The sequence below is a fragment of the Eschrichtius robustus genome, chromosome 3, assembly GCF_028021215.1.
Source record: "Eschrichtius robustus isolate mEscRob2 chromosome 3, mEscRob2.pri, whole genome shotgun sequence".
Lineage (NCBI taxonomy): Eukaryota > Metazoa > Chordata > Mammalia > Artiodactyla > Eschrichtiidae > Eschrichtius > Eschrichtius robustus.
Genome location: NC_090826.1, coordinates 4,713,958 through 4,734,213, shown reverse-complemented (window position 1 = coordinate 4,734,213; position 20,256 = coordinate 4,713,958). Strand labels below are relative to the sequence as shown.

The 20,256-nt window shown below is 54.0% G+C and overlaps 1 protein-coding gene across 2 annotated transcripts in view; it reads left to right on the top strand.

The window, feature by feature from the left end:
• Window positions 1–20,256, top strand: part of ACOT7 (acyl-CoA thioesterase 7) — a 92,481-nt gene that overhangs the window by 2,611 nt on the left and 69,614 nt on the right. For both annotated transcript variants that reach the window (XM_068537703.1, XM_068537705.1), the window contains exon 2: window positions 15,950–16,067. In XM_068537703.1, the coding sequence (XP_068393804.1) occupies window positions 15,950–16,067 (118 nt within the window). The remainder of the gene's footprint in view (window positions 1–15,949; window positions 16,068–20,256) is intronic.

Sequence of the window (20,256 nt, the reverse complement as noted above, 5' to 3'; positions counted from 1 at the left end):
ACCCAGGCTCAGGAAGCCAAGGGCCTAGGTTCGAATCCCAGCTCTGCCTCCTGCAGGTGTGGGCTTTAGGCCTCAGTATTCTTGTCTGTGAATCGGAGATAATAACAGTGCCTGCTTCATGGTGGCTGTGAGGATTAAAACCTTTGGCACAGCGCTGGGCAGTTGAAAACAGAGGGGGGAGTTTACGCCTGAGAGCCCAAGCTTTGGACAGCCAGACCGCTGCGGTGCGCTGTACCCTCAGAGTTCTAGAGTGTCAGAATCAGAATGACCCCTAGGAGCCCCCAGCCCAACTCTGTTACTTTACCGATGGGGGAAAATGAGGCTGTCAGAGGGTAAAGACTTGGCCTAGGGTGGCCTCGGACCCTGACAGCCAGGGGAGCGAAGGCAGCTGGTGGGTTGTTCCCTGTCCGGTGCTCCACTGTCGTGCTTTTCCACTGCTCAGCCTCACGTTCACGTCCGGTTGTGAGGCTGGATCATGGCATCAGCGTGGGCCCCTAGTAGGAGCCCCTGGGTGTTGGTCGAAGCGAAGTTGAAGGACATGTCCCATACCGGGTTGGTGGAGAGTACAACGTCCACTAGAACTTTCTGCAGTGATGGAGATGCTCCGTGTCTGCGCCATCCAGTACGCCAGGCACTAGCCACAGGTGGCCACTGCGTGCCTGAAATGCAGTCAGACATGGAGGAACTGAATTTTTAATTGCATTCATTTAAATTTATTTACATGTAAACGGGCTGGCCTCCTGTGGCTGGTGGCTACCTTATGGGATAGTGCAATGAGTAGAGGAATTTAAAAACCAGAATTCCTGGTAGGCCTCTGAGGGGCAGGGTTTCCTAAGGGAAGCTTGGAAGCTTTCTGGGGACTGTAGGCAGCTCTCCCAACAACAGAGCTAACGGAGGGGGACCTTGGCAGGTACATGGCCCAGGGCAGATACCCTGGAGTCCTTTGTAGGTAGATGTGTGAGGTCTGCAGAGTTTCCTTTTGCTTGCCCTGCTTGTAGGTGTAAATCCACTAGGAAGTGTCTTCAGCTCAGGGATTGCTTTGTTCACTGCTGTACCATGAATGCCCAGCAAAGTGCCTGGCATCTGGTAGATGTGCCAATAAAGATTAGTGGAATGGACTTGAATTTTAGTACAAGCACACCTCATTTTATTGTGTCTCACTTTATTGCACTTTGAATATATTGCTGTGTTTTTTTTGTTTTTGTTTTTTTACAAATTGAAGGTTTGTGGCAACTTTGCATTGTCAGGTGATGGTTAGCTTTTTTTTTTTTTTTTGATGGTTAGCATTTTTTGGCGATAAAGTTTTTTTAACTAAAAAAATTTTTTTATTGACGTATAGCTGCTGTACAGTATTACATAAGTTACAGGTGTACAATATAGTGATTCACAATTTTTAAAGGTTATACTCCATTTATAGTTATTAGAAAATATTGGCTATATTCCTCGTGTCATAGGTATAAAATAAAGTGTTTTTAAAATTATTACACATTTAATAGTGTAAACATAACTTTTACATGCACTAGGAAGCCAGAATAGTCATGTGACTTGCTTTATCTTCGAGGTATGCCCGTTTGGAATTTTTTCTCTTTGGGGCTTTGTCTTTGGGTTTACAGGGAAGTCAGTGAAAACATAGAATCTGAGTTACAGAAACCGCACTCGGAGTTAGTATTCTGGCACATTCCATAACGCGATGCACAGTGCTGGCTCCCTTCCTGCGGGGATGCGGGAGCTGTGGGTGAAGATGCAGTCTTTGCAGCCCAGGGAGCCTGTGGTGGGCCAGGCTGTTCTCACCCACCGTCCAGCCTCCCCGTCAGTGGGCCAGGCAGCCTGGCATCGCCCTCACCTTGGCACCACTGTTTCCCAGCTCCCTGGTTCCAGTCAGGCCAGGAGTTGCTTCCCCCTGTGGGTGGCGCTTCTCTGGGTGGGGCCCAGCCTGGGGTGACTATGCCCTGTGCCTCCCGTTCCACTTTCTTTCACTCTCAGAGGTATCCTGAGGAGGAGGGTAAATTATATGGTCACCCCGCCTGCGGGTTACCTACATCTGAATAACTGAGGAAGCTTATTATAAATACTGATTTTCTGCATGCAAATTATGCTTCAGTAGAAAAGTCAACAGCATGCAGATTTTTTAAAAAAAGAAAATTATTTATTTATTTGGTTGCACTGGGTCTTAGTTGTGGAAGGCGGGCTCCTTATTTGTGGCTCACGGGCTCCGTAGTTGTGGCAGGCGGGCTCCTCAGTTGTGGCACGTGAACTCTCAGTTGCGGCATGCATGTGGGATCTAGTTCCCTGACCAGGGATTGAACCCGGGTCCCCCGCTCTGGGAGCGTGGAGTCCCATCCACTGAGCCACCAAGGAAGTCCCCAAAATGCAGATTTTAAAACATTTATGAGATCCTTGGGGAAACGTGAATAGTCCCTTGACAGTTAGGGATACTAAGGCATTTCTGGTGGTTTTTTTGGCCCTGCCATGAGGCCTGTGGGACCCTAGTGATCTCGGAGAGGCAGCAGCAGTGAGTGGTAGTGATCTCGGAGAGGCAGCAGCAGTGAGTGGTAGTGATCTCGGAGAGGCAGCAGCAGTGAGTGGTAGTGATCTTGGAGAGGCAGCAGCAGTGAGTGGTAGTGATCTTGGAGAGGCAGCAGCAGTGAGTGGTAGTAATCTTGGAGAGGCAGCAGCAGTGAGTGGTGGCTTGAAGCGAGATCTTAGTGCCCTCCCAGGAATTGAACCTGGGCAGCCTGGATGAAAACCAGGAATCCTAGCCACTAGTTCACCAGGGACTAGAGTCTAGAAGCAAAGTTCCCCTGGTTCTTACCCGCACTGAAAAATGCATTTCTCAAGGAGGCAAAAAGTGTAAAAACAGGTACAAAGTTTATCATTAGAGACACAGCACAACACGTGGGAGAGCTCACAGAGAAACAGTTTGTTTAGTTAAGACAGAAGCAGGGCAGAGATGCACCCCCGGAGAGCAAGGGTGTGGGCGTCCCCCCTAATGAGGAGGAACAGTGAAGAGGCGGTTGAGTCATTTATATAGGGCAGTTCTTCCGGGTCTTTGTTTACCTTTGGCCAATTACCTGGTTTCTTTTTCCACACCTGACCTGCCCTGGGACCCTCCCCAACCTGTGTGCACAACTTTTTTCCAAGATGGATTCCGGCCCAGAGGCCTATGGGGGGCCTTGGCATCACCTATTCTGGGTGATTTTTGACCCCCAAGGAGCCTTTCTGCACAGGTGCAATGTCTCCCTTGCCCCAAGGATGGGAAATTTAAGACCTCTTGATCTTTTACTCAAGCAAGGTTTAGCCCCTCTCTGTTCCTGCCATGACTGTTATCTTAAAGTGTCCACAGGAGACAAAGTCCAGCTATTTACCCTGTTCCTCTTGTTATTTCTATCTCGAAGTGCAGACAGGAGGCTGGTCATAAATATCTAACCTGGAGCCCACCTATCTCCTGTCTCAGGAAATGCAAACGGGAGGCTAGATGTAAGTGTCCAACCTGAAGCCCACCTTTTTCCTGCCCCAAGAAAAGTAAACAGGAGGCCAGTTGTAAATGCCTAGCCTGGAGCCCATCTGTCTCCTGCCTCACTAGTTCCCTGACCAGGGTTCTAGGTATCGAACCCAGGCCCCCTGCAGTGGACACGAGAAGTCCTAACCACTGGACCGCCAGGGAATTACCACCCCCCCCCTTTTTTTTTTAAAATTTTAATTAATTAATTAATTAATTAATTAATGGCTGTGTTGGGTCTTCGTTTCTGTGCGAGGGCTTTCTCTAGTTGCAGCAAGTGGGGGCCACTCTCCATCGCAGTGTGCGGGCCTCTCACTATCGCGGCCTCTCTTGTTGCGGAGCACAGGCTCCAGATGCGCAGGCTCAGCAGTTGTGGCTCACGGGCCTAGTCGCTCCGCGGCATGTGGGATCTTCCCAGACCAGGGCTCGAACCCGTGTCCCCTGCATTGGCAGGCAGATTCTCAACCACTGCGCCACCAGGGAAACCCTGCACCTATTTTTAATGTACAGTTCACTTTTTTTTTTTGATTTTATTTATTTATTTATTTATTTATTTATTTATTTTTGGCTGTGTTGGGTCTTAGTTTCTGGGCGAGGGCTTTCTCTAGTTGCGGCAAGCGGGGGCCACTCTTCATCGCGGTGTGCGGGCCTCTCACTGTCTTGTTGCGGAGCACAAGCTCCAGACGCGCAGGCTCCGTATTTGTGGCTCACGGGCCTAGTTGCTCCACGGCATGTGGGATCCTCCCAGACCAGGGCTCGAACCCGTGTCCCCTGCATTGGCAGGCAGATTCTCAATCACTGCGCCACCAGGGAAGCCCCTACAGTTCACTTTTGACAAATGTGTACACCTGTGCAATGATCGCAGTTGTGACATAGAACTTTTCCATCACCTCTAAAAGTGCCTTCCTGGGGACTTCCCTGGGGGCACAGTGGTTAAGAATCCACCTGCCAATGCAGGAGACACAGGTTTGATCCCTGGTCCGGGAAGATCCCACATGTCGTGGAGCAATTAAGCCCGTGCGCTACAACTACTGAGCCTGCGCTCTAGAGCCCTAGAGCCACAACTACTGAGCCCGCATGCCACATTACTGCAGCCCGAGCGCCTAGAGCCCGTGCTCCACAACAAGAGAAGCCACTGCAATGAGAAGCCCACGCACGACAATGAAGAGTAGCCCCCGCTCGCCACAACTAGAGAAACCCCACGCAGCAACCAAGACCCAACACAGACAAAAATAAATAAATCAATAAGTGATAAATTAATTAATTACATTTCTCAAAAAAAAAAAAAGTGCCTTCCTGCCCCTTTGCAGTTGGTTTCCTCCCAGCTCTGGCTCCTGGCAAACAGGTCTGCTTCCTGTCACTATAGTTTTGCCTTTTCTAGAATTTCTCATCAATGGAGTCATAGACTGAGCATAGTGCTTGTGAGTTTCACGTGTGTGTGTGTGTGTGTGTGTGTGTGTGTGTGTGTGTCCGTGATTCTTGCTGTTGTTGCCTAGTAGTCTTCATTATCTCTTTATCAGATAGTGAACATTTGAGTTCTTTACAGCTTTGGGCAGTTATGAAAACAGTTCACAATTGCAGATTTCAAAACATTTAGGACGTAGCTGAGGAAACTTGAACGCTTACTTGATATTTAATGATATTAAGAGGAGCTCCTGGGCTTCCCTGGTGGCTAAGTGGTTAAGAATCCGCCTGTCAATGCAGGGTACACAGGTTCGAGCCCTGGTCTGGGAAGATCCCACATGCCATGGAGCAACTAAACCCATGCACCACAACTACTGAGCCTGCGCTCTAGAGCCCGCGAGCCACAACTACTGAGCCCGCGTGCCAAAACTACTGAAGCCCACACGCCACAACTACTGAAGCCCGTGCACCTAGAGCCCGTGCTCTGCAACAAGAGAAGCCACCGCAATGAGAAGCCCGTGCACCGCAACGAAGTGTAGGTCCCGCTCGCCGCAACTAGAGGAAGCTGTGCACAGCAACGAAGAACCAAAGCAGCCAAAAATAAATAAATTTATTTTTAAAAAAATAAATGTTAGTTTAAAAAAAAAAAAAGAGGAGCTCCTTTCTGCTTGCTAGATGGGATGCTGCCCGATTCACGAATTGTTGAATAAAGCCAATTAGAAAAAAGTTATATTAAGGAGTTCGTATTTCAGGTGGGATAATTGTTTTCTGATTCTGTTTTTATTTTTATTTTTTGGCCGCACCACCTAGCTTATGGGATCTTAGTTCCCTGACCAGGGATCGAACCCGGGGCCCCCAGCAGTGAGAGCACTGAGTCCTAACCACTGGACTGCCAGGGAGTTCCTGTGGTTCTGTTTTCAAACGGAGTCTTTATCTTTTCGAGGGAATGCTGAGATATTTACGTTTCATGATCTGAGCGCAGGTTGGAAAAGAATTTCCAGACACAAGGCAGAATGTTAGGAAGACAGAGTTTATTAAAGAGAAGGGTTGCTGCAAGAACAGCTGGCCGACTTCCTGGTAGCCAGGGAAAGTCGACAATGAGCATGGGTTGCTTCTCTGTTTTTATAGCCAGGGAACATGCGAGTCATCTGCTAACTGGACAGAGTATGTATACTTTCAGCGTGCTGAGCGGGAGGAAATCTGGGCAAATGTCTTTCCTTATATGGGATGGGAAAGGGACAGGGCATGCTGCTTGGGAGGGCTCTGGGACATGGCAATGGTCCCATTGTGACAGAGTGATGGGAGTCCTGTAACTCTTTGTTCTGGCAATATTGGCCCTTTGAGTTTATCTAGTTCTTTGTCCCTGTAGCACACTACATTCCCCCCTCTCTTTATTTACAGGGCCAATTCTTTGGCCTTATTGGATACCCTGCTCACGTCTACCTACTTGCCTAGCTCCTTCTCAGGCGTTCAGGAACCCTTTTTGTAAGGAGAAGCGGGTGACAATCTCTCTGGCTACTTCCTGCTGGACAGGGGCGTTGTGGGGCCCTGGGTCCCAATGCCCACTCTCTATCAGGGTATATTTACGGAGGGAGATGAGATCCTGCAGAATGATTAGGCAGCTTGTTCCAGTGTATTCTGTGTGCCAACTGGCTGGTACTCTTGTTGTAGCACCATCTGGAACTGAATCTTTTGAACCTGTTGAGAGATGAATTTAGATAATGTGTTAATAATGCAGGGACCAAACAACAAAACAAAGGCTATCAGGATTAATGGTCCCAACAAGGGCAATAGCCATGTCCATATCTGGATCCCCATAGAGGAGAGGAGGTTGGAAAGCCAGCTTGGGGCCCTGTCCTCCTCTCTCTTTTAAATCTTCTATTAATTTGATGTTTTTCTTTAGAATCTGGAGGTCTTCTTCAGCCTGGCCGGAGGTATTAATATAGAAGCAGCCTGTCTCATTTAGTAGGGCACAGACACCCCCGCCTCAGCTGCTATAACATTAAGGGCCCTCCTATTTTATAAAACCACCTCGGCCAGAGAGCCTAGGGCTGACTGCTCTTCCTCAGTGGCTGCTACTGTAGCCTTCCAAGGTTCCTGGACCACGATGGTGAGATGGAGAACGCTCCTCTCTAAGGTGTACGCCTGCAAACCAGAAGAGCCCTCTAAAGACGCTACGTATTATTTCAGGCTGATCAAGAACTGGGTTATCATAAGCATGTCCCCACCAAGCAGCGGTTCATTTTTGTCTCTCCAGGACAGGTCTTAAGGCCTCTCCAAGGAAGAACCCAAGGCTGGGAATGCTTCCCAAGGAAGCTAAATCCTTTGTAGTCATAGTCGCCTCTGGGACCACGGCAGTAATTGTGCAGGAGCCTCTCCAAAGTGTGGGAGGATCCAGATAGACCCCGTTACCACATAGAAATGAAAATCCGGTGCCCCTCAAGGATACCCCTGCTGTGGGTCCCCAGAGCCAGGCTCTGACCTTTTGGGAGTTTTCCTCTGGAAATAGAATGGGGTCCCATGGCCTAGGATTATATTGGGAAGGCCAAACTCCGAGGAAATAATCATCTATACATAAAGGGGAGAATCTGGGCTCTGACTGATGATGAGTGTGACGGGCGGATTGGCATAACAAATTTCTGAATATTAGCTGAATTATGTTATATTTTGGAGGAGAATCTTGCCGGGAGGTTAAACTAAGTAAGTGTCTGGTGGTCACACCGATCCCCACATATTTAGTTCCCAGGACCGAGCTGTTTATGGGGATATGGTCTTCATTAATATTTTCTTAGTCACATTTTTCCTCGAATTTCCCCAACACAAAGTGAAGTTACCTTCATGTACATCATATTTATTTTCCTCGGACCAGGGATCCCACTCCAGGCTAGTCTGATTAAAATTGAGGGTGTAGTTACAAAGAGAGTCATTTACCCAGCCCCAAATGGGTCCCCAAACCATCCAGGTTTTGGAAACAGAGCTGTGCCTCGTCTGCCCAAGCTTGGGCTGATGCCCATATCCTGTTTTTCTCTTCATGAGTACAGCAAGCGGTCAGGACTACATGAACGTCTCGCCGGGTCAGGTCAAAGGTTATGATGAGGGCCTGAAATTCCTTAATAAAAGTGGTGGGATCCTGACTGAAGGAACCGAACTTGTTTTGAATTTGAGAAATGTCCGACATGGGAAAGGGAACATGGAATCTAATAGTGCCCATGTCTCCATTTGCTACTTCCCTTAAGGGAAGCATATTAGAATCTGTTTCCTGGCGTTGGGCAATCCTCGATCTTGTGTGGGGAGGGGAGAGGGGGCTTTCGCCCTGATAAGGGGGTGGCTGTTGGGAGCTGTGGGTTGAGGCGGGGGCAGGGGCTGAAGCAAAGGGGGTTGATGGGGTGGGGGACAGGAAAGGTCTAGTCGAGGGTTGCTTAGGAGATCTGATGGAGAGGGAGGCAGAGGGGGTCGGGGTGATAAGGTGGCAACAGAAAGACACATGGCGGCGTGAGTCCCTCAGCTCCAGATTCTGACTAAGGGCCATAAAGTTCTGGACGTAAGGAACCTCTGAGTCCTTTCCTTGTTTCCGGCAAAAGAGATCAAGTTGGAGGATCGTGTTATAATTTAGTGTGCCATTAGGAGGCCATTGTTCTCGGTCCCCCAGTTTATCCTGGGGCCAAGCCGTATTACAAAAGAAAATGAGCCTCCTCTTTTTGAGATTCTCAGGGTCAAATTTTCCCAGTTCCTGATGATACAGCCGCGGGGTGAGTCTGAGGGAGGCTCCCGAGACATACCAGAACCCATTCTTAGCCTATATGCCATAGAATGGGGGTACTGAGAGTCACCGGGTGACAGAAAGGCGTCCCCTTTGTCCCAGTGATCTCTCCGTGCGACTAAGGCACAAAATGGGTCGACCGTCTCAACAATCGCGTCCGACCGTGAGAGGTGACCCCCGAGCATGCGACTAAGGCACCTTGTGACTCAGGCAGAGAAAGAAAGGAAAGAGAGAAAGATTCCCGGGACCCACCGGGTGACTCACCGTTTGGCGATTCCCTGAAACGTGAAAAGGCACTGCTGGGATGGCTCAGAGGCAACACTTAGGCTCCTGTAAGTCAGTCTGGACCGAGAAGAAGGTGAAAGTAACAGAGAAGAGAGGCTGAGGAATCGGCCTTGTAGTCCTGCGGGAAGGCAGCGGCCAAGGAGAGGGGGCTCAGTGTTCTGCTTGAACCAGTGTGTGCCTCACGGTGCACGGAAGTTGTCTTGCTGGGGGCAGATGCTCTAACAGCCTGGTCTGTTCCGTGACCCCCTTATCCTTCACGGGAGTCTTCAAGCGGCAGGCGCCCTAATGGCTTTTAAATGCCTGACCCGTGCCCGCACGATACCAATCGGCCTAGTCCTCAGTCAGGAGGAAGGCAGAGGGACCCTCACCGCAGTTACTGGGGCGAAGTGAGCCCCAGTAACTGGGCGGCAGTTACTGGGGCGAAGTGAGCGTGGAGCCTTCGGAACACACCGGGGTGTGGCCCTGGCCAGAGTCCTCTGTTGCTTCCCCGGCAGCTTGCCTGTTCACAGAGAGTCCCAAGGAATGAGGAGAGGAGGTGGGGAAAGAGATCCCCCAAGAGATATCCCCGTACGGGCCACCACAATGTTGTGGTCCGAGCGTGGGTTGGAAAAGAATTTCCAGACACAAGGCAGAATGTAAGGAAGACAGAGTTTATTAAAGAGAAGGGTTGCTGCCAGAACAGCTGGCCGACTTCCTGGTAGCCAGGGAAGGTCGACCATGAGCATCGGTTGCTTCTCTGTTTTTATAGCCAGGGAACCTGCGAGTCATCTGCTGACCGGGCAGAGTATGTATACTTTCAGCGTGCTGAGCAGGAGGAAATCTGGGCAAATGTCTTTCCTTATATGGGATGGGAAAGGGACAGGGCATGCTGCTTGGGAGGGCTCTGGGACATGGCAATGGTCCCATTGTGACAGAGTGATGGGAGTCCTGTAACTCTTTGTTCTGGCAATATTGGCCCTTTGAGTTTATCTTGTTCTTTGTCCTTAGAGCATACCACCCCGACTCCAGTCGCTAGTTCCCCTCTCAAGGGCAATGGAAGCTTCCGGTTTCCCTGGCCTCCCTCCAGGGATGGTCTACACGGGGCCTGCAGGTGTAGTCAGTCACCTAGTTGCCATCATTCTGCGCTTTGCCTTTTTTCATCTAACGGTGCTTCTCCTAGACGGTTCCTCCCTCTTGCTTGGGGCTGTGCACTCTTGTATTGTGTGGATGTAAGTTAATCTGAGTCCCTTATTGGTGGACATTTAGGACACGGCCAGTCTTTGCATGATAAACAGCTTTGCAGTGAGTAACCTTGAACACACTTGGTTTAATCATGTGTGCAGACATCTGTAGGGTGAATTCCTCTCAGTGGAATGGCTGGCTTAGAGCAGCCTATGCATTTGGAGTTTGGGCGGATAACGATAACAGCAGGTTGCCCTCCGGGAGGTTGTAGCCACTCATGCTCCCCGTTCATCGATGAGCCCCTCGGGACAGGTGGGCACAGGCAGGGCGGTGGGAAGGTCCGGGTGTGCCTGGCCAGCAGCACTGGTCTGGGCAGGTGCAGCTTGGAGCCCTGCAGGGCAGTGGGAGATCAGGCGAGGAAAGTTCCAGATCCCTGAGGGCTTCAAACGCCTCACTAGGAAGTTGAATCTTTTGTTTTTCTGGCCACCCCGCACGGCATGCAGGATCTTAGTTCCCCCGACCAGGGATGAAACCCACTCCCCCTGCGGTGGAAGCGCGGGAGTCACTGGGTCACCGGGGGAAGTCCCCGGCAGTTGGATGTTGAATCTTTATTCCGTAGGAGGGGCCCTGGAGGGTCTGAGCAGGGGAGTGCACTCCTGCTTAAGAAGAGGGACTCTTGGGGCAGTGGGGTAGGCGGTGGGTTAGGGCTGGGAGGCAAGAGGCAGACGAAGGAGCCCCCCTGCCCTGGTCCCCAAGTGACTCCCCACATACCAGCCCTGCCTCGGTCTCCCCGAAGCCGCCCCATCCCCCAGAACAAGTCCAGACGCTGTCCCCAGCCAGCCCCAGGCCCTTGTGACGAGCTCCTGGCTCCATCGTCCCACTCCGCCCTTCACCCCCGTCCCCCCACAGGCCGCTGGCCAGCGCTGGCGGGTTGTCATCTGTTTCTGGACCCACCGAGCTCTCCCAGCGCTGGGGCCTTCCCCTGAGATGCGCCCTCTTCTTGGAACAGCCCCTGCCCCCTGTCCCCGGCTCAGCCCTGCTCCCCCTCCGGGACTTGGCCCAGGTGTCACGTTCTGTGCGAAGTTTTCCCCGGCGTCCAGGTGAGCGGCTGCCCCTTCTGGGAGTGACTCCTTGACCCGGGCCGGTGCAGCTTCCTTCGCGCCCCTGCCCTCAGCTTTGTGTCTGCTCCGGAGGGGAGCGGAGTCGGGGTGGTGTGTACCTCGGTTCGCCACGGGCCCAGCCCTGGCCATCTCATCCTGTGCTCTGGGGCAGGAGCAGCTGGAGTAGAAGGGGAGGGGCAGTGGGTGACATGGTGACGTTCAGAGGCCACTGCTGGGAGGCGGGGGGAGCGGAGGATGGTGAAGGGGATGCGCGGGGTGTGGGCCTGCTCGCCAGAGGCAGTGTCTGTGCCGCCGCCGGCCGAGAGGACGTGAGGGGTGGGAAGCCGCAAGGGCTCCCTGGGCTGACCTTCCACTTTCCTCTGAAGTTTCTGGGGTCCAAGGAGCGAGAGAGTCGCAGGTTGGCAGGGGCAGAGGGGCAGAGAGAGGTGGGAGGGAGAATGGGTCACACAGAGTCTCCCCCCAGGACTGGGTCAGGCCCGCCACCTGCTCTGCCCCCCGCCCCCCTGCCCCCCGAGCTGGCCTGCGTGGGGTTGAAACATTTCAGCCGGGCGTGGCCAGTCAAACATCAGGAGATGTCACGTTAGACTCTGGATTGCCAGCGTCTCTTGAAAACCCAGGGCTTCGGCATCCTGGACTCAGACCCCTGCACGGCCGCAGCCGGCCAGCGTGTGTGCCCAGTACTGCCCCGTTGCGTCCCTGCTCAGACACCCGTGGGCAGTGCCGCGTGGCATCGTGCTTGGTCTGCTGGGCTGTCTTTTCTTCTTTTTTAATGTCTTTACTAAAAGTGGGAAAACAAAAGCTCCACAGAGGGGCCACATGTTCTCCTGGCGGCCCTCATTCCTCACCGTCCTGCCTGGAGGTGACAGGCGTAGGGGGAGCTCTGGGGAAGGCGAGTTGAGGAGGACCCTGCCCAGCAGCTCCTGAGCCCTTTGGAGGGAGGGAGGGCAGGTGTGGGATCACAGCTCAGCATGGGGATGGAGGCCAGGAAGGAACCACGGTGAGGCCAGGGGGAAGGAGTCTTGATTTGGGGCCACAGGAAAGGGGTGAGTGAGCTGGGCTCTGGCCCCCCGGTGTCTGCAGGAACTGCAGAGCCGAGTCAGGGTCAGGTCCTGGGGGAAGGTTTGTGTCTGCGCCGCGTGCCTGGGTGGCCAGCCGGCCTGGGGGGTTAGGACGGTCCTTGGGGCAGGACCCAGGGTGACCAGGACGGGAGGGGGCTGGAGAGAATGCATTCTGGAGCGCCTGGCATTTACTCCTAAGTGCCCAGGGACGCCGGGGGCAGTGGGATGTTGACGGCGTGGGGTCCCCAGGGACCCCCAGTGTGGCAGAGTGGCGCAGGCGCCATCCCCTGTTTTTCCTATTTCAGAGGCCACCTCCTTATCAGTCCCTCCCTCCTCAGGGCCCTGCCGGATGCAAGCACTTCCTCCTGCACCCTGGGGCCCTCTGTCTGCACTTCTCCCCCTGGCCCTGCATCCCTCTGCACCAGCCTGGCGTGGGCAGCCCCCACTTTACAGACCGGGAAAGGGAAACCCACAGAAAGGAACCAGGCTCCGCCAGAGGCAGGCTCTGGTACTCCTGGTGTCAAAACGTTTTGGTCCTCACCTGTCTGGACTAAAGCCCTTACCCCACCTCGGCATCCACCAGGCACCTGTTCCCTCATGCAGAGATGCACCGTCTGGTCTTTACTAAGTTGAAAACAAATACAAAGGAAAGAGTCTGATACAGCAGTTTTGTTATTTGAATTGGCTACCTCTTAACTCAAACTTAAAAAAAAAAACAACTCAGTATAAGCTCGAAGTTTTTAAACTTAAAAAGTTTTTAAATTTTTTAATTATTTTTTCAGCTTTATGGATATATGATTGACATATAAAACTGCACAACATGGTGACCCGGCACACGTGTGTGTGGTGAAATGACCACCACAGCAAGTTCACTTAACACCCATCATCTCACATCGCTATGATTGTTTTTTCTTGTGATGAGAACTTTTGAGATCTACTCTCTCGGTAACTTTCAGATATATGACATAGTGTTACCTTTAGTCACCATGCTGTACGTTACATCCCCATGAGTTATTTTATAACTGGAAGTTTGTACCTTTTGACCCCCTTCACCTGTTTTAACCCATCCCCCCTGCACCCCTCTGGCCTCTGGCAACCACCAGTCTGTTCTCTGTATCTATGAGTTTGGGCTTTTTAGATTCCACATATAGGTAAAATGATCTAGTTTTTGTCTTCTGTCTGACTTATCTCATGGAGCTTAATTGCCTTCAAGGTCTATCCATGTTGTTGCAAATGGCAGGATTTCCTTCTTTTTTATGGCTGATTTATGCACACACACACACACGCGCACACACACACACCCCATGTCCGCTTCGTCCATTCATCCATCAGTGGACACTTAGGTTGTTTCATGTCTTGGCTACTGTAAATAATGCTACAGTGAACGTGGGGCTGCAGATCTCTCTTCAAGAGAGTGATTTCATTTCCTTCAGATTAATACCCAGAAGTGGGATTGCTGGATCATATGATAGTTCTAGTCTTAATTTTTTGAGGAACCTCCAGGCTGTTTTCCACAGTGGATGCACCAGTTTACATTCCCATCAGCAGTGCACAAGGGTTCCCTTTTCTCCACATCCTTGCCAGCACTTGTTTCTTGTCTTTTTGATAATAGCCATTCTAACAGGTGTGAGGTGAGATCTCATTGTGTTGGGGTTTTTTTAAATGTTTTTATTTTTTGGCCGCACCATGCGGCATATGGAATCTGAGTTGCCTGGCCAGGGATCGAACCCACGCGCCCTGCTTTGGAAGCGAGGAGTCTTAACCACTGGACCACCAGGGAAGTCCCCTCATTGTGGTTTTGACTTGCATTTCCCTGGTGGTTAATGATGCTGAGTATCTTTTCATGTGCCTGTTTGGAAAAATGTCCATTCAGATCCTCTGCCTATTTTTTAATTGGATTGTTTGTTTTGCTATTGTATGAGTTGTATGAGTTCTTTATGTATTCTGGATATTAATGTTTTCTCCCATCCCACAGGTTACCTTTTCATTTTGCTGATGGCTCCTTTGCTGTGCAGAAGCTTTTTAGTTTGATGTAGTCCCACTTGTTTATTTTTGCTTCTGTTGCCTTTGTTTTTGGTGTCAAATCTAAAAAAATCATCGCTAAGGCCTATGTTTTCTCCTAGGAGTTTTATGGTTTCGGGTCTTGTGTTCAAGTTTTTAATCTATTTCGAGTTGATTCAAAAATCTTTTAAAATGAAAATTTGAGAAGCCAAGTGACGCTTCTTTCCTGTGCTCTGGGGGTTCCCCTGGTCATTGCTTGGTGACCGTCGCGGCTGCCCCTGAGCCAGTGATGCAGGCGAGAAGCAGGGGGCCTGAATGCCCGCCCCCCAGGATGAAGGGGTGACATTTGGGATGGGGGACAGGTGCAGACAGCTGTCAGTCACCCCAGGATGTCGGTGCTCATCTGCTCCAGAAAATGGCAGCTACGGCTCTTTCTTGGAGCCTCCAGCCTTCCTGCGGTCAGTTGGCTGACACTTAGAGAAGAGGGAAGAAGTGCTGGTGAACGTTTATGTCTGACCGTGTGCCAACTTGTTATCTGCATTGTCTTGAGTGATTCAGTCTTCCCCACCGTCAAATGCGGTGCTGTTGTTCCTCTTTTACAGACAAGGAAGCGGAGAAGTGAGGGTTTTGGCAGCTTTGCTCAGGTCACCCAGCTAGTGAGAGTGGGAGCCAGGAACGATCTCTGAGTCTGCCTGAAAGGAGCCAGACCCGGAGGGCAGTGGAGCTCCGTGGCCCAGGGTGGGGGGTCCGGCCTTGGGGGCCACGCTAGCCAGCGGGTTGGAACAGGGATGCTGGGCACCCAGGAACCGCACACTCGCTCATTGCCTGGTACCCATCTCTGGGCCTGAGGCTGGTGCAGGCAGATTTCATCAGCCAGACTGGAGTCTGGGAATGTGCCAGCCTCTCTGGGGTTGCCCAAGGCAGGAGCACTAGGCTGGCTTGTTGGGACTCCGGGGATTTCACAGGGCTTCCCCACTGCCCACGGCAAGGACAGGGTTTTTCTTCTTGGGGAAATGGGGTGGCATTTCAGTCCTTCCTGACCTTGGGGAGCTCCCAGCTCTCAGTCCAGGGAATCGGGCCCCTCTGGTGCTCTCTCAGAGCCCAGGGGCAGGTGGCGAGCGGGCGTTCACCTGCTGATGGGTCTGGATGCTGCGACTTGTTTCCAGTTCTCAGAACATCTGTGGCCACACGAGCCCAGCTCCCCTGGGACTCCTGATGGAGGTGGCGGTCCTGGGAATTTGTCCATTTTCCAAGGGGTCAGAGCCTGTGTGCTTGTGCTCATTCAGCTCTGCTGGTCGTTGGCAGTCCTGGAAACCAGGAGGGGCAGGTGCGCTGGGCACCCCACAGCCGGGTCGCCTTGCTGCCATGCTCACGGCCTTTGTGGAAAGTCCCCGCCACCCGCCCTTCCTGGTACCTGCCAGGCCGGGTGCCTGCGGCCCTAGGGCAGGAAGGTGGAAACACGTGGAAACACGACCCTGCAGCCCCTTGTCTGGCTGTCAGATCAGCACCCACCCTGAGCAAACACGCGGGAAGTTCTTTTTCCCTTTCTGGGAGCCATCGGGCCCTTTGGAGGACCTTCTGCCCCTCCCCGGGGTTGCTGCTGTTCACGAGTGACGTCCTTCCCGAGGCTCACCCTGCTGCTTCCCCCCCCCCCCCCCAGGATCATGCGGCCAGATGACGCCAATGTGGCCGGCAACGTCCACGGAGGAACCATCCTGAAGATGATCGAGGAGGCAGGGGCCATCATCAGCACCCGGCACTGCAACAGCCAGAACGGGGTGAGCGTCACGTGGAAGATCCCGGGCCCTGGGGGCCTAGCGTCCCCTCTGGCGGTGCCGCACCCCTGTCCACTGTCGGGTCAGGAAGGGAGTTTGGGTGGAGGCCAGGCCTGGAGCCTTCCCTGCCGTGGTCCCCGGGCCTTGGGGGTTTTGGGAAGCTCCGGCCCTAGACTGGGGACCCCTTGGGTTGGCAGTTGGTTTGGGGCTCAGTGAGGAGGGGTGGGGACCTCCAGAAACTAAGCTGAGAGCTGCCAGCTGACAGAGCCACCTTTCCAGCCCTCCCCCTGTGTTCAGGGAGAGTCAGCTTCCTGAGCCCCCGGGGGCCCAGCCCCCCCAGAGCCTGCATGGGCGGCAGTTAACCCTGGGTGTCACACCGCCTGGACCCACATCCCTCCCCTGCTCCACTGACCCTGGGTCCACAGGCAAGTCTGGGCTCTTCCCTTGGTGGCTTCCGGGCCGCACAGGCCAGCACAGACTCCTGCGATGGTGCCGGCTCTCCTCCCACCGCCCAGACAGGGCCAGGCTGGTGGCTTTAGGCTTCAGGGCAGCTGCGGGGCATTCAGCCCGTCATCTCCTGCCTGGCCCCCAGCCCTGCGGGACCTGCCGTTCTCTCTGAAGCCCCTCCCCTCGGGTGCTGGGGGAAGGAGTCAGTCTTGTGCCCCAACTGCCAACTCGGCACCAGGCAGGCACGGAAGCGGCTCCAAGGAAGCCTGAGGCTTTGGGTACCTGGGGGCCTCGGCTAGCCACTTGCTGTGTCATCGTCCTCCAGGCCCAGAGGCCGATTCCACGCCCGCGCAGACTGTGTGCACACGCGCGTGGCGTGCAGCACTGCACGTGTGTGTGTGTGTGTGTGTAGGATGAACCGAGCCGGGGTGAGTGTGTGTGGGTGGACGTGGGCCTGGGGGCCTCCGCCTGGGGAGGAGTGGGAGTGGGTTGGGCTGGGCCCTCCATGTGAGGAAGGGGCTCTCCCGCCTGCTAAGAGTTTGCCCCTGAAGTTCTGGGGCAAACCCGGCCACGTTCAGAGAGCGCCCTCTGGTGGCTGTGAGGACAGGCCTGAGCCCGAGGGGCCGGGGCTGAGGTGGGGGCCGGGCCCCTGGTAGACCCTCCGAGAGGGAGACAGTGAGGCTCCCAGCCAGGCCTGGCAAGAGAGGCTGGACGCTGGGAAGGAAGAGCCCCAGGACTGGGGAGGGAGGGAGGAGGGGCTCGGGAGGCCAAGTGGGTGACAATGCCCTGGTAACCGGCAGGGTTCGGTGACCACCTAGGGTTTTGCAAAGCTCTGTAGCATTTAGCTTGTGTCGTCCTCACGACACCCCTTAGAGATCGAGGTGGTTACTGTATTATCCCCACTGCACAGATGAGGAAGCTGAGGTCCAGAAGCTTGGATACTTGCCCGAGGCCACATGGGGAGGCCGGTGGCTGGTCTGGGTCTTGAACCTGTGCTTTGAATCCCTGTTCGTTCTCACTCCTTCCCCATAGTGAGCCTGGGGTGCAGGTCTGACCTGTTGGCTGGGAGATGCCTCTGGGCTGGTGGCCCCAGGATAGCGATCTGGAATCCCAGGCTCAGGAAGGGGATGTGAGCCCCAGGCAGCTCCAGTGGGCTGAGGCTGGCCTCTGAATGGCTCTGCTGGGGCTCTGGGTGGGCTGGGGGCACTGCCATCCACACTCCCCTGGTGGTCTCATCCAGCCTGTGGCTTTAGTACCACAACACAGCCCCGAGGTCCTCTGTCCAGCTGGTGCCTCTTGGCTGGCTCCCCCTGGATGCTTAATCAGCCCTCGACCTGGATGGGCCCCAGAAGACTCTCAGGGCCCGCTCCCAGGCTGCTTCTCCCACGGCCTCCCTCTGCTCAGTAAATTTAGACCTCTGGAGCCTCCGTTGACCCCCTCTTCCTCCCACCCGTGGACACTGGCATCCAGTCCTGTCGACTTCACCTTGTGGATAGTTCCAGGTCCGAGCACTGCACACCAGCCCCACCGCCATCTGGGCCGAGCCACTGTCACTTCCTGCCCAAATTGCCTAAACAGCTTCCTAACAGGCCTCCCTGCCCTTGTCTGCTCTCCAGCAGCAGCCAGAGAAACCCGTCCTGTGTGAAGTCAGGGCACGTCAGGGCACGGCTCCTACTCCTTGCCCTCGTCACGCCCCTGGGCCACGCCAGCATTCCTGCCCCAGGGCCTTTGCACTGGCCCTTTCCCCTGCCTGGACCGCTCTTCCCGCAGAGACCCACGTGGCTCCCCCTTCCTTCCAGTCTCTGTAAATACGATCTCCACGCCCCCGACGACCGGCTCCCTCACCGCTCCCAGCTCTCGTCCACAGCACCGTCCCTCCTGGCACACTGCGTTTTGCTCATTTAGCTCTGGGCTGCTTCCCCCACTAGAATGTAAGCCCCACCAGGGCAAGGACTTTTGCCCGTCACTTCCCTGCTGGATTCCCTTAGCATCTAGGCCAAGGTCTGGAACGCAGTGGGCTCCCATTAGCTGTGTGTCTGGAGTAGTTGTCTGTGGAGAGCTTCTGTTTAATGCACACTTACGATGCACCAGTGGCCGCACTGCGTGCTTGACCTTCCTTACCTGGGGAATCTCCTTAACCCCATTTTGCTGGTGGGGAAACGGAGGCCTGGAAAAGTCATGTGGCTCCCAAAGGTCACAGAGCTGTATCCTCTGAGTGGGCATCAGCCGAGAGGGCCTGGGTGGGTGAGGGGGCAGGTGCAGCTCAAATAACAAGAGCAGTAGGAGTTAACCCTTTTCTGGACCTTGATCCCTACGTTTCTGTGAGAGCAGGGCAGCCCACCCCTCCTCTCCACACAGCATCCGCTTGAATCCTGGCAGCAGTCACTGGTACCATTTATTATCTGTATTTTGCAGAGAGACCAGGTCAGGAGCTAGTGTCAGAGCTGGGATTTGAGTCCAGGGCGCAGACCTGTTTTCTCTGGCTCTGCTTCTGAAGCTGCTGTCCGGGCTTAAAGCCCCATGGCCCCTCAGGAGCCCAGCCCCGTGGTTTTCCAGGCATCTGTGCCCAATGGGCAGTGCAACTCAGGCTGCCTTCGGGAGCATGGCAGAGGGTGCTTCTTGGGCTACATGCTGGTCAGAACCCTCACAGCTGCTTGCCAGGTCGGGGCTGCTCCTCCTACTTTACGCCCCGAAGCAGGGATTTACGGGTGTGTCTGAGCCGCTGGGAGCCACAGACACCTACAGCCACAGACACCTACAGCTCGGAGACGCTCACACTGAATAAACATTTGTCAGCCTGTGTTTTGAATTTCTGGGTCACAGAGGTCTTTATGGAGTGCCTGGGGTGGCCCGCTAGGTCTTGGGAAACGGCAGCTCCCAGTCATGTTGGAGCTGCCTGGGTCCCAGCCTGTGCCGTCCACACCCAGCTGGACATGGATTCAGCAGCAGCCTCTAGCTCCCCCGGGGTCGCCCTGCCCTCCCCTCTGCCTGGGGTGTCTGCACCCCACACCTTCTCCTGCCTGACACCTCAGCATCCAGGTCTCAGCCCCTCACCTGCAGCTGCCCCTCCCACATCGGCACCTGCACCCCACTTCCCACACCCCACACCTCACACCCCACACCTCACACTGCCCTCTTCAGAGCACCTGCCACGTGCTTATCTGTCATCCGTCCCCCAACCAGACCCCAGGCCAGGGGCAGGCACCGAGTGCAGGGCCTGGCTCCATAGATACCACCACAAGTGAAGGAATGCCTCTGTAGCCTTAAAAAGGCTGGAGTCCATCTAAGGCTCAGATGTTTAAAGGCACAAGAAACGAGCTGCATTTCCATTTAAAATATTAACGTATAGGAGTGTTACCTGTGTGCGGACATATCCATTCCATAGTTTAGCCACCCTTCAACAAAGACAGCTGCTTTATTTCGTTTTGGGTCTTGCAGGTGGAGCTTGGATAGAAGCTTCCAGAAGTGGCTGGAAGTTCCTTCCAGCCAGAGGCTGGCCCCGCATTCTTGCCCACCTTCCAACTTTCTGCCAGTGGGTGGCGCTGTAGCCACACAAATGTACTCGGGGTGACGCCCAGCAATTCCCTCGCGTTGTTTTAGCTTCAGGGGTGACACGTCTGTGTGGGGCGGGGGTGGGGGAGCAGGGCCCCGGCAAGTCAGAGGGGGGGCGCCACAAGCTGCGCTTGCCTGCTCAGCTCCTGCTCTGCTGCGTTGAGAGCTGATTCCAGGACATTTATAGGAACAG